At 45.1% G+C, this 14,559-nt stretch overlaps 1 protein-coding gene across 4 annotated transcripts in view; it reads left to right on the top strand.

Moving 5' to 3' along the window:
* The window catches only part of LOC135377200 (poly(U)-binding-splicing factor half pint-like), a 61,712-nt gene that overhangs the window by 33,849 nt on the left and 13,304 nt on the right, over window positions 1-14,559 (top strand). For all 4 annotated transcript variants that reach the window (XM_064609483.1, XM_064609486.1, XM_064609485.1 and 1 more), the window contains 4 exons: window positions 1,896-1,964; window positions 2,042-2,144; window positions 2,200-2,328; window positions 5,338-5,482. In XM_064609483.1, coding sequence (XP_064465553.1) covers window positions 1,896-1,964; window positions 2,042-2,144; window positions 2,200-2,328; window positions 5,338-5,482 — 446 coding nt within the window. The remainder of the gene's footprint in view (window positions 1-1,895; window positions 1,965-2,041; window positions 2,145-2,199; window positions 2,329-5,337; window positions 5,483-14,559) is intronic.

The raw sequence follows: 14,559 nt of genomic DNA, 5'->3' as shown, positions 1-14,559 counted from the left end.
TGTCGTCTGCTATGTGAGCCATGCCTTTTCATGCTCTTCTAAGTGCACGGAATATCCTGCAGCTCAATCAGAAGGTATTCTGTAGCAGACGACAGCACCAATGGTGTCGTTTGTCATAATACTAGTATGTCGGCGACGTGGGAATGCTCAACATAAGACGTGGCAGAACTTCAGTCTCATCAGTTCTTTTCTTTTTTCTTTTTTTTTTTCCTTTTCCTTCCTCTAGAATATTCTGCGGGGATGTCCCTCGTGTGAATACACGGCTATAGTGCTTAAAAACACCAGGGATTAATTCAGATGACACCCGGATTAAATTGAATAGCACCTGGATTATTTCGATGGCACCTGGATTAAACCGAATGGCGCCTGAATTATTTCAGATGGCACTTAGATTAAATCATATGGAACTTGGACTAAAATGGGCGGGAAAACCTGTAGAATGTGCAAACAGAATCGGTTGTGCACACATAGACGGACAGCGCGCGCGAAGGCAGAGATGGAGCTTAGTAGCGCGTGCGTTGCCTCCCCGTTTCAGACGTATTCGAAAACTTCAGGATAGCTTACGGAATGTTATCCGAATGTTACCCAAACGCAGACGTGGACAACAGTGCCCAATTCTGCCTAGAACTAACTGATGACGACATTGTCGGCCAGGTTCTCGATCTGCCGACGGAAGGTTCAGACGACAGTGGCAGCAACGAAGAGGTTGCCGTTGCGCCCTCGTCAAGGGCACTTATTCTTACGGCCGTTACTACGCTTATGGAAGTGTATCACGACAAGGCTACGCTAGCAGAAATTTGCCACGATGCGTTATCCCGTGTCCGTACGGCAAAGCAAACTTGTGGGAACAGTTAGTTCAAGCCAATGTGTGTGCTCAAATTAAAGGGCAGGACACAGGTAGGTACTGCATTGGCAAAACACTTTATTGGACGAAAATACGTCAGAGCGCACAATCTGTAAGCTACAGTACATTGGCGGAACATCTTAGGATGTTAATAGTACTAAAGGGGCCGGTTGGTAAATAACTATACTTGGAGGCGACAACGGTTTATCCACGGACTAAACACCGAGAAACAGACAGAGACACGTCGCGTTGCGACGTGTGTCTGTTTCTGTCACTTATGATCGTAGTTGTCTCGCAATGTGAAGCCACGAATAATAATAATTCTTATTAGATCGGTGGGATAAAGGCGCTGTTGACTACATACTGCTTGAAGCACCATAACAGTCGCTTCTGAATACTGCTGACTTCAACGGTTGAGCAGTGCGATAATGGAGAAGCGGCCACTACTGGCAAACAGAAAAGCTGTTTTCTACAATGACAACTCTTGGCTGCACTCCGCAATGATCAGCCAGCAAAAAATGAACAGCCTCAGTTTGGAGGTTCTCACCCACTTCCGTGCTCTCCAAACGTTACCTTTCAGGCTACTAATAATTGAGTTTTAGTTGATCGGGAGGTGTTCGTGGCCACAGTTATGAAAACCTGATACGCTAATCGCCATGTCTCTTCGGAGCTGGTGACATCACATATCTCTAAGCTTGGATTGCTGTCGTGCCATTTTCGTAGACTTATTCATTGTTCTAAGACCCGTTATTGCGTGGTTTATGCAAAATTATTTGAAGGACAAGGCTCTCACTGATTATTTTCTTTCTGGGGACCAGAATTTGTACAGAGATGACATCGAAAAACTGCCTGGGGGCCAGTAGTGGCTAACAATGGGAACTGTTGAGGATTTAGTCTAGTGAGATCGACACAATAGTATTTGTTCCTTAGAAATGACATTGCATTCCCACAAACCCAATACTCTGATCAGAATGTGTGGCAAAGAAGAAAGGGTCTTGTGACGGTCACTTATTAGTCTCCATTTTGAAGTAGATTTTTATCTCCTCTTCAGTGTTTTTGAAGCATTTGGCAAGATAAAAACTTGCAAGCTAGCACCGTCTTCTACTCCTGGCAAGCATAAGTAAGTTAATCCCCTCACACGTTTGATTATTCCACCAAATTTTTTGTTCCTTCATCCATCTAATATTTTTACTTCAGAGAGTACGGCTTCATTGAGTATGAAACTAACCAGGGTGCCAACGAAGCCATATCCTCCATGAACCTCTTTGACCTGGGTGGCCAATACCTTAGAGTCGGCAGGGTGAGTTGCTTGCATTGGGTAATTTGCTTGAAACAAGACAATCATTCTGTGACAGGCCATTACACCTCCCAATGCATTGACGCCTCCAAGTGCCCAAAGCTGCATGCCGACCGCGGCAGCTGTTGCAGCAGCAGCTGCGACAGCCAAGATCCAGGCCATGGATGCAGTGGCCAGCAGCGCCCTGGTGAGTGCCATATATCTGTTGCTCACAAGGCTGTTGTATATTCAGGGTTCAGGTTGTTATTAAGAAGCTGTTTGTGAAGTGTTGATATTAACATAAAAAATAAATGGTATTGAAGGAAATATTGATTTCACAAAAAGGAAAGAAAATGGTGTGATAGCATATGGCAATACTATGTGATAATGGAAACATGTAATAGCACCTTAGGTAGCCTCATAATTTTTGGCCCCTGTTAGAATGTGCTTGTCATCTATCGTAAACAGTAACCAACATCTCACATATGAGAATAGAATAGTGCCAGGGTCTGATTCTTTTCTGTTGTTAACGACCGTTCCTGATGATTAAGGCTCCCGGTTTTCCGCGATTCTGTGAAATCTTGTGGAATCCTTCTTTTGGCACGGAATATTGTGGAATCCCGTATTTTGGTCACAATTTTGTGGAGTTCTTGGTTTTGCACGGAAGTTTGTGGAAATATGATTGGGTTGAAGGATTCGATTGGCACGATGTGGATGGTTACTACGATGTGCATCATTTCGGGAGAAGTATCGCGTGCTCACGCAAAAGACAGTTAGACAAACGCATGTACTGCGTACACTCCCATCTGCTTCAAGGTACAGACGACCCCGGAGGACTGACAGAACTTATGTTGACAACAGTAGGTGTGTTTTTTTTTAAAGAAAAGCGCTGCACTCGTGCTGTACCTGTTCTTAAGTGCCCGTGAGGTGTAGACGCAGTTCTGAACCAGTTGCACTGACGTGACACCACCGTCTCCTAAAAAAGAATGAGGAAGTGCAGACCTTGTTGCATGCTACAGAGCGTTTTCTTGTGTTTCTTATCATGGCTTTATTGTAGCCTGTTTTCTTCCGCTTTGTTTGTGCTGACAATTGATAAGTGGGCATTGGAAAATTCACCTTCTTTATAGCATCCTCTTATAACAGCGCAAATGCTCACAATAATGCCCAAATAATTCTTTCCGCATATGGAATGTTCTGCTTCGGACGGACACTGTAAGTCGATTACTAGTGATAGCCTTTCCACAATGTGTACACACGTTCATCTGGATTGTTTCATTTAACTTTTGGAGACGATACCAATTTTGCAACACAGATGGAGGGGACGAAAGAGCCAGGTGACGAGCGTACGTATCTATAGTTTACTTTTGCGATAACTGAGCGAACAAGACGCATGGCAAGTATTTAAAAAGAAGCACACACAAATCTTGCTTAGTGTCACAAGTAAACACTCCCCATCTTGAATTATACGCTCACCATTGTCCGACAACAGCGGGCCACAAACGAAGTGCTCTCCGCCATCTTGTCGTCTGCTCCTTTGCACGCTTCTGTTGCACGACTGAGATAGGTCGTGCAAGAAAATCGAGAACTAGTGCAGAACTAGGTCAGCAGTTCCCCAAAAAAGAATGGGGATGCGCAGGTGCAGTGTGACTGCATGACAAAAAGAATGTGAGAGTGTTGTACTTGTTGCACTAGTTCAGGCGGTGCAGGTCAAAAGAACGCAGCTAGTGCTGCGCGCGTGACCCGATCTAAGTACTTTTGTTTTGCACGGACAGCCCATGTATCCGTGTATCTTGTGCCGCGTGTTCCCAATACATATTGCCACGCTTGCTTTTTAACGACTGTAACACACGGCTGACATCAGGGTCAAGGACAATCAGCACTTCGTGAATTTTTGTGAGTAATTTGTCTATGGCGCTAGCCATAAACGTTGCGCATGTTAGGGCTGACGCCCAAACTTTGACGATGCGCACGGTCCCTTCTCGATTATTCCCTGCCGGGCAGTGGTGGACCCAGACCCTGGTTTGTCGGGTATAAAATGATAGTAAGCCCCAAGCCGGGACATTCAAAGAGTCAAGTGTGCTCGTCTCAGCAAGAGCTCAAGTATTCTACCTGTTGCATAGCAGTATTCGGCAAAAGGTTACAAGTCTACTGAGGGCAGCTGAGGGTGAGCAAGTTGCTTCCCACAAGGTGTTCAATGCCATGTTTGCATTATGAGGCTATCTGAAAGCCGCATAGCTGGATAATTATGTTGCCCTAATGAGGCAGGAAGGAGTAGAAGAGGAAGAAGGCTATCCACATGGGAGAAAAGCTAAAGTGAGTCGTGCACCGGGCAGGTCAGAAAGTACAAGAGATTCTCGAAAACCGTGAGAGCTGGCAGTCCTTCAAAAGCATGAGGGCCTTGGACCCACTACAGGTCAAGTCTGTCACATGAGCTCACCGAATTCAAGAACATTCCAGGCATAGAAACAGAAGGTTTCAAACCTCCTGGCAGCATGGCTACTATCTGCAGACAGCCAAGTTCCTGAAGTCTGCAGACTGTGACTTGGCTCCATCAGTGTCTAAGCAGATCAGCCCACCTCCTCAAACCTTCGACATAATTGGGTTTGGAACGGAATGAGGGTGCTTCCACCGAATTTAGCGTCTATTGTGATCAGGTATTTGTGAATTCATATAAACTCTGTAGATGCCGAAAGATCTTTCAGCAGGTATAAAATGATTGTAGGCGACAGACTGCATTCTCTGTCAGAGGAGAACACAAAATATCATGTAATTTTGAGCCACAACAGTGCTTTGAATCTGTGATTTGATAAAATATTTTTTGTTCCCACTTTATCCAAGAAAATAAAGGTTTCCCGTTTCAAGCAGCTGTTCACTACCTGCTGTGGAAAATCACGGAATTTACAAGTCGGTGCCACGGAATTTTGAGTTTGCCGCAGCAGGAAACCGGGGGTCTTACTAATGATGTACAAATGCTTGCATCCAGCCACTTCATTAGACCATGCCAATGAGAATAAGTTTGCACAAATCTTTGGTTGTTTTGAGTTCCTCAGAATACGATGCAAATCTACACTTTTCAGTAGACAGTGCTGGATGCTATTCTTAAATGGCAAGATATTGAGCAGCCCTTTCCACCTACTATTTTTACTGCTATTTTGCTGCTGTTGTTTTTTGGTGTTATGCCTGCTAACTTTGTAAGTCTAACCGTTTCCTTTTTGAGGGCATTCCACTGCAAGCACTTGGAGGGCCTGTTATTCCACCACCAGGTCTGGCCATTCCTGCCATGGTGCCCCAGGGGCTGGTAGGGGCACCAGGAGTGCTACCCCAGCCCGTTCTTGCTGCCAACGCACCGGGAGTCATTACAGGTGACATATTTTTATACATTTTAAAGCATGCAACGAGGGTTGTACGGAAAGTCATGAGCAAAAATTCTTTCTGACACATGATGCTTTGTTACTAGCAAACAGAATTTCAATCCATAGTCTTTCCTTTATTTTTCTACATAATTGACATCCATACACATTTGATCCAGAGTTCTGGAAGCTTGAAAATTCTTATGCTGTAGAAATGCGTCACAGCTTCCCGAAGACATTGACACACCGCTGTTTGGATTGCCTCCTTGTCTCGTCACATTCTCCGCACAGCTGATCTGTCAGAAATCTGAACAGATTGTTGTAGGTGTGTTCCAGATCCAGGCAGTAAGGTGGGTGTGGAACAATGTCCCGCCCCATCTTCCCGCCCAAGCGCTGTGCTAGCGAGCATTAGCTTGTGCAGTGTCTGAATATAGCGAGCAGCAGTGATGGTTTTCCCAGATTGTAGGAATTCAACCAACATTAAAGGGGCACTAAACAGCTCCAACATTCTCCGATTATTATGCTCCATGAAAAGATTCAGGCTATCTAAATATGTAATTAATTTACTTCTAGCGAGCGTATTTCCCACGAAACAATGCTATTCAAATAGCGTAATCCATATGGGTCTCTGCTTCATCCTTGGAACGGAGTCACGTCACGTTCCAACGCATAGCAACGCCACATTTCAAGAGCTGGGGATGGGGGAGATTTCACTCTCCTAGCCACTCACGGGCCTCATTGAGACAAGCTGCAGATCGCGAGGGAACCGGTTTCAAGAACATAGCAGTGGTCTCGCGGAGCAGTACTGCCGTGAAATCATAGCGCACACATGAAATGGAACATTGCTGGCATTTGATACGGTTTGAGCTGCCTACCTTGTGGTTGACAAGTGTAAAGATGTTCAGAATTTACCTCACTTCTCAATATTAAAACAAAATCAATCTATAAGTGTCATGCATTTTGAATGGTTGATGGTGCAGGACGTCAAAATGATGTGTGACTATCGTCACCAGGGTATCACAGGGCTGGGCATGAGCGCGAAAGAGTGCAGTGAATATCCAGTCGGTTTGGAGCCATTATTTACTTTTTTTGAGACAACGGTTTTTGGGAAAGGTTAAACGCCGGCAACGTATCACAATCCGTTAAAAAAAGTGCACCTTCTATACCTGTTTATTGCCCCTTCAAAGGATCTCTGAAAGCACTTTAAACACTACCATTTTTTTTAACAAAGCGGTTCGTAAGCTTATTAAAACGCACCATGCGAAGTAATTCTATCAACAGGTGCCCAAATACCGCAGAATTCGATTTTGAAAATCGCGACCGTGCGCAGCGGTGGCAATGCGTGGAAGGAGCCGTCGAGCCGCTTGCGTCATTTTGACGTCGGGGGAAAAGTGGAGCCGCTGATTGGTTTCGAAGAACTTCATCTGCTATTTTTCACTCGGACCCCGCTGCAACGGTGGAAGAAGTTTCTTTTTGCTTTTTCTTTGGTTTATCAGATACAGTAAACGAAGATTGGTCTCCAGACACTGTTCAAGGTTAGGCCGTGAGATTGTAGAGGCCATCCTCATTGAACTCCCCGAGCAAAGTAAACCAAAAATCGGTCAACCTCTCCCCACTCGACCTTGCTTTCCCTAAAGCGACCTTCCAGAGTAGGTGGATTATGAAAATAAACTTCAGGTGCCAGTTGAACGCTGTTCTGACCGTGTCTGTGTTTTGTATGCTGTTTGTTATCGTGGTGACTGTTTGTTGTTGTGTTGTTGGTGGCAATATGCATAAACACAGTGCAACACTAAGCGCAGCTTCTGTTCACGCCTGAAAATGATCGCTGCATCGCTATGATCACTAATTTCGTTCGCTATGTCACTGTATCAATATTCGCTATATCACTAATTCGCTATGATCACTAGCGCCAGTCATTTCGACTAGCAACTTTGTTAGCCATTCAGTTAATTCCTTATTCAGCTGGGGGAGTGTTCTTGCTTATACGTTGTGAGATACAATCCAGTGAAATCTGTCGCAATATGCCGTCACCGGCACATCGTGGCATCAGGAGTTGAACATTTATTGCCTGAGTTACACACCAAGCAGTGTCATAAGACCACCACAATTTATGGTCAACTTACCAATCATCGAGCTAAACGAGAATTGTCCGATGCATACTACAAATGTGGACGACGCAGACAGGCAAGTTTGAGTTCACCCGTGCTCGGCGCCATTTGTTTTGTCACCATATAGTGCATCAGTTTTATGTACCATATAGTGACCGACAATGCCGGTTAAGTTTGCGTCCGCTGACATATCAGCGTGCACTGAAACAACACCTGACTAGCGTAAATTTTACCTGACTATAAAATGCACGTCACACGCGGAAAACTGCCAACGGCAAACTGTGACTAACCCAGCCACCATATTGCAAGCACACAACTAGGTAACTAAGCAACATGCCGCCCTGCTAAGCCAAATGGCTGCTAAAATGTGTCTTTCGTTCGCTAAGACGACTTGGACACATATAGAGAAACCCCAAATTCGAGTGTTTAAATAGTGATGTTATGTTCTTAATCGCGGCATATCATCTTACGAAGCAGCATTTCCCCTGGTTTTCCTTGTTTCCAGAACATGAATTTCGAGAATGGGGGTTTCACGACCAGGAATATTGAGGTCCTCGCTTATTCATCACTTGACAGGGAGAAACCAGGGGAAGGAAAACGGAAAGAAAGAAAAGAAAACCAGTCAGCACTGACCCGGATAGAAGCGTGGTCGGCGCTTTCAACTTTTATTACATCACCAATGACGTTTTTTTTTCTTTCTCCTCCTCGTTTGACCCGGGGGAGCGAGTCGAGAGGGAACACGCGCGGCGATGTTCAAGTGCCTTTTTTTCTACGAAAAACATCGCCTACAGAGAAAATTTTCGTATTAATTATCAAGTTAAGTTACCTGCTTCCGCAACGCGTTCGGAACGGAAAATGTTTTAGATGGCTTTCTGAGCTCCTTTAAGCCCTCGGTATCCCAGAAGGCCGCGCTCATCACCTTCGCAGCTGACCGCACTGTCTTTGTCTTCTGTGTTGACGGATAATGGAGATAGCGCGATATCATACTCTAATGTTTCGTTTCATGCTCAAAATGGTGAAACCAACCTTTGTCACCTGTGATAATGTGAAACAAAAATTAATTGCCTTCTTGCCGATATCGCTGCACCAGTCCTGAGGGGATGGCTTTTAACTGACTTTTGAGGTCTTGGGTCAATAAGTGTGGGGCCCGCCAAGGACAAACTTTCCTGTGGCCTATGCTGCCAATCATCTCCTGCGCTGCATTTTGGCCTCTTCCAAGTGTTCTGGCTATGATGTCCACAGTCACACGCTTGTCGTCTTGAATAATGGAATCCCATATTTGAAGTCTTTGACCCACCTCTGGGCATTGCTAGCACCCATGCACACTCTTGCATAAGCATGCTGAAGCCTCTGATGAATTTCTGTAGCATGTGCCTTAAAGGAGCATGGAAAGGAAATTTGAATGGCTGAAAACCGTTTTTAATTTGTCAAGCAGTGTGTAAAAATTGTTATCGTAAAATATTTGGGCTGAACAATGTTTTGTCACAGCGAAATTCGATTTATAAAATCGCTTCCGTGGCGGGAGGCTCGCGCGCTCCAGCCACAAGCCACTCCCCATTGACTGACGTCGAACGTTAAAAGTGCTCTCATTTGCTACGGAAAATTCGTCTGCTTCGGAGACTGCATGCTCCTTGTTGACAGCGGTTCATTATGTTCTGTTGGTTTGAGGCATAAAACAGAGGTGCAAAGGAACAATAAAACATTACGCTCATAATGGTAACGCGATCGTGTGTCTTATAGTCATTGTTTTTGTTTTATACGTCTCCAACTAACGAAAAGTGCCAGCGTCTCACATGTTGCAATATGCTGGGTGGCGGTTCATGCTGTTCGCGAAGCGATGCAACATAACACGGCTCACCTCGTATTCGTTCCTGGAAAACAAGACAAACAAAGTGCGTTCTTTCTGTTTGCAACTTATTGAACTAGTTCAACGATCGCAACTTCCACTCGCACTGCACCTGCACGTCCCCATTCCCTTTTGGAGGAGTGCTGACCTCAATCCACACGCGAGTTCCCGATTTCGTTGCACTGCGTGTCTTTGCCGTGCAAGCGAAAAGTATCGGAGAAAGTTCACTGGTGGCAGACTGATCAGGCGACCAATGTTTCCGATGCCAAGTTCTGTAAAAAAAAGAAAAGAAAAAAGAAAGGCAGCGCTTCAGGCAGTAGAATCATGTGCTTCAAATGAGGAGAAAGCCTATTTGAGCAGACAGTCACCTACAGGAACCAGGATCTACCAATTTGAGAGATGCCTATTAATATTAAATACCATGTATGTAGAATAAACGGGTTTACATTTTGCAACATTGATTTTTTTTTTTCTGGGAATGAATATGCCCACCAGAAGCCGAACCGGTTAAAACCAGTATGACCCGTTATTTTTTTTTTTTTTTTTGCTCATGAGCAGAACCAGTACCGGACCGTTTATGATAAAACCAGAATGAAAAACTTTTTGGTTCGACACCCTGCGCAATACCCTGTCAATTCCCTTCATGAAATGGCATTTATATGTTAATGTGTTTTTGTTACAGAGTCTCAAAAAGAAAAATACACCCTGCATTTAACACCTGCTGTAGGTTTTACGATTGTCTTTCAATCTGTGCACGGCGTTCCGTATGGTTCCGTATCCGGTCAGCTGTAATGGCTGCCATATGACGAGCTTGCAAATGTGTTATGGTGAACACCATACTTGTGTGATTCCCGGCTCATCCTGCCTTTTTCGGGTCATTGGGTTGGTGTTGGAGTTGTTCACCATATTCTGCACGTTTCACCTATCATTGCGCCATACTGTACTAAACTGCGCCGTACTAAACTACACATGCTGTATTCTTTTACAAATCAACATTTTTTACTTTTCACTGAATCAACAAGCAAGAACACTCAATATCACTAAAAACCTAAGCACAGGGCAATACATAAAAAGGTTACTCAAGACACAGCGCACTGACAATTACACAGTTGCCTATATTTAGGGAGTGACTTTTTCAGGTTAAACCCGATTCCGCCCGGTTATTCCCCCAGAACTGACCTCCGACCAATTCGGGTTTGACACGATTTCTCCCCGAATTCCAGTCACTAAGAAATCCTCAAGTGACGTTTCCACTGAAGATGAACAAAGGTCCCCACGTGTAACACATGTAAGATTGGGTCACTTACGTTCCCAGCAGTACACTCATATGTGTCAACACTGTCTATGCCTTCGGGGATTACCACTGCAAGGTCACGATCCTGCAAAAAAACAACAACAAAAAACAAAAAAGAGAGATTAGGAAAGGACTTAATAGACCAGTAGAAAAACAAAAAGACCCGATAACACCCGAAGGCACAGTTATCGCATGATTTCTTCCCGAATTGCAGAATTAAAAATAGCGCCCGATTTTTACCCCCCGAATCTGAGAAAGGCATTTAACCAGAAAAAGTCACTCCCTACCTGTAGTATTGCTTTTCTCCAGTTCAGAGTTGTGTATTGTGTCGTCTTTTTATGTGCTGCCCTGTTGTGGAGTTTTTAGCGACCTTAATGCAGGGCCAAACCAATTTCAAGCGCCCAAATTTTAACATCGTTCGACAAGAACACATGTGACTTGCTTGTGAATATGGTCGTTCATAGGTTCGCGCTGCCCATGGAGTTGAAAGTATGGGGACAGGGACAGTCAGACAGGGACAGACAGGGACTTCGGGACAGTCGTATTGAGGCATAGAAGTTGGAAATGTTCGTGGGTTGTAATGCACTCGTACTGCAGTCATTCGGGAATGCTTTCGAGTTCCTTGCAGCACAAGCATTCGATCTCCTTCGGCATTATGACACACGAGCCGCACCGGGACCTTAAACAACAACTTTCGCACAAACAAAGTTCACATTAAATATGAGGACACAAAGTTTACAGATAACGTTTACATGTTTGATCATAGTGTGAGCTAAAAAGCTCCTCGCTTATCACTCTGTCGATGACAGGCAACTGGTGGTGTTTGCTTCATCTGTGTTCGATGTTTGTGGAGCTTTGACTTGGGCTTACATTCGTGGCATCAGTGACGTTTTGAAAGCATGGCTCCCGAACTGTTCTGCATGCTGGATTTCCTTCTCAATTGCAGAAAGTTTGGAGAATTTTGAAGATTGCTTTCCGGATGCCGCTCTCACTAGCCCACTAATAACAGAACTTGTGGTCCTGGCAAAATGAATATGAGCCTCATGTTGGCGTCACGCACACGGCAATTGGTGGAAATCCACTACGAAGAGGCTAGATTTTGGCGCCGATTGTGCGAGTTGAAAAGGAAAAGCCAAGCTGGTTTTGAGTTCCCCGTTTGGCAAACTTTGCTGCTGCGTAAATATTTCACGTGTGGCTTGGAGGCATATTATTCCTTCGTAATAGGTGCAAACGAAAGATTTGTCAAACTTATGGTCAGAGTCCCTTTAACAAGAAATTGGATAACAGCACAATGACGAAACAACATACCGTATTAACACGCATTTCCCGGCATGCCGGGTTTTGCGAGGTAGACCAGCTTTTACGATCCGCCCTCCTGGTCTATCCCGGCATGCCAGATTAAGCGAGGTCAACGACAATGCGAGCACCAAACATTTATTACCGGACATAGAATGACAAATATCGACAGCTGCTACACTCATTTAGATTTGGTCGTCACCAGAATCGCAGCTGTCCTCGTCTGTAAGGCCAGTCGGGTCTCCGTCGTCTTCGAGCGCTGCAGAGCTTGATGTCAAAGTGTTGCGCAGACGATGGTGCAGCACGTTGGTTTCCATGCCACCAACAAGTCCGCACTTTACAAAGGACTGTTTGATAACGTCTTCGGAAATGCGGCCCCATGCTTCTTTTACCCAAAGTGCGACAGTAAGGTATGAAGTGGAATGGCGCTTTCCGGCCCTTGTGTATTCAACCTCGCCGTCCCGTAGCCACGCCGTCCAGAGTTCTTTCATTGCTGTTTTGAATATTCTATTCCACACAACATCAGCAGGCTGCAGCAGAGGAGTCATTCCGCCAGGAATAATGGACAAAACTGCATTATAATGTTGCTTGAAGCTTGATTTCGTCACGGTTTTCAGGTGCGACGGCGCACTGTCCATTACAAGCAATGAACGGGGCCTGAAAAAGGCACCTGGTCGGACACCCCACACTTTCTGCTTGTAACAGTTCATGAGTTCAGCCGTCATACTGCCCTTCATTGCCACAGAAACGACGACATCTTTAGGGAAATCAACTTTTGGCACATTTTTAGTCCCTTGAATATAATCATCGGTTTCAACTTTGTGCCATCTGCCATGGCAGACAGGACAACAGTATACCTCAACTTCTCTTTCCCGGTGGTTTTGCATATGACATGCTTGACGCCCTTGAAGTCGTAGGTCTTATTGTGTGGCAAATCAAACCACGTCGGCGTTTCGTGTATGTTACCGATAGTCCCAAGTTCTATCTCACTGATTGCTGAATTGTGGTAGCTATAAAAGGACTGGCACAGCATATCAGCATTTTCTGGCACCTTTTGCCCCACACTGGTGACTGTCCGGTTCACTATGCTGTATCTGTGTACAAAACACCCCAACCACCCATTGCTGGCCTTGAAATCCGTTCCACTAGAGGTTTCTGTCAAAAATTGCTTCGCTCGCGACTTGATGCGAGATGCTGACACAGGCATACCTTGTTTGCGCTCCTCTGCTATCCATGCGGCAAGTTCTTCCTCCATGGCAGGATACTTCGCACGTTTCTTTGCAGTCTCCTCCGTGGAAGGCACATTTCTTCTCTTTCGGATGGCGACGTCTTTCTCAGCCTTGCACGCGTTGAGCTTCTCTTGCTGCTTCATCCAGTCCTGGACGCACGGGCGAGGAATCGAGAAGAAACGTGCCGTGTCACTGATGCTTCCACGAAGTTCCGAAAGTTTTTCTAGCACTTCCAATTTGAAGGCTAATGTGTAGCTTTGCACGCGCCCGCGACCAAGCACTTGTTCCTTCTTCCACGCTGCCAAATTGTGGAATGCCGCAGGGTCCTCTACTGCAAAACTCCCAAAACGGGTTACAATACGGGTCAGTTAGAACTTCTCAATGACGTGGCGGGGATAGGGCGTTCTTCCCACTGACCTCCTTGTGGCTGTCATTGAACCATGCATAACCCCCGGAGCCCCAGTCTCCGGAAGCATTGTACTATTGAGTGTGGTATTTCCCGGCATGCTGGTCAACCTCGGTTTATTCCGGCATGCCGGGATATGCGCTGTAATACGGTATCGCTCTCAGCGATGTTGCGTGGAATGTCACTGGTCACGTGATCTCTGATAATGACGTCGCAAGACACAAGGGAACAGCTGATGCTGCTGTCCCCTTCATCTACTGTTAATGCACTCTAAAAAATATAACTCCTTTTTGGGTGTAATTCGACAATACCCGAACTGACTCCCTTTTTGTGTGTATATGCACACCCTCTGGCAAAACTACACCACTCTGACAAAACTACACCCCTCAGAAAGGGTGTCCTCTTAACACCTCTTTTGGTGTAATCCAGCGGTACCCTAACTGACTCCCTTTTTAGTGTATGTCTACATTCACAGACAAGACAACACCCTTCACTAAGGGTGTTATGCCGAGCTCGACAACAACACAGCAAGCAAAATGACAGGCATATCATTTATTTGGATGACCTATAATACACTGCATGCACTGCAATAAGAATTACATAGTCACCGCACACTGTACAAAAGAAGGTAAAAGAGCGATGAAGACACACCACCAGATGAAGAACACCAACAGAGCGATGAAGATGAAGGTATTACAATGAAACCAAGAGAAGTCCTGCCTCTGTAATGAAGAAAATGAATCTGAACTGCAAAATGCTTTCATCAAAATAAAACTACAAATTACATGATAGTAATGCAGATGGATGAGGCTAGAGAAGAATTAAGACTATACAAAAACAGGCCTCATCAACATGCAAGCAGCTCAAGATAGAAATGTAAGGTAATTGGCAAAGAGACAGCAAACTGCCG

This window comes from Ornithodoros turicata, chromosome 1 (assembly GCF_037126465.1).
Source record: "Ornithodoros turicata isolate Travis chromosome 1, ASM3712646v1, whole genome shotgun sequence".
Classification (NCBI taxonomy): Eukaryota; Metazoa; Arthropoda; class Arachnida; order Ixodida; family Argasidae; genus Ornithodoros; species Ornithodoros turicata.
This window is presented reverse-complemented; position numbering and strand designations above follow the sequence as displayed.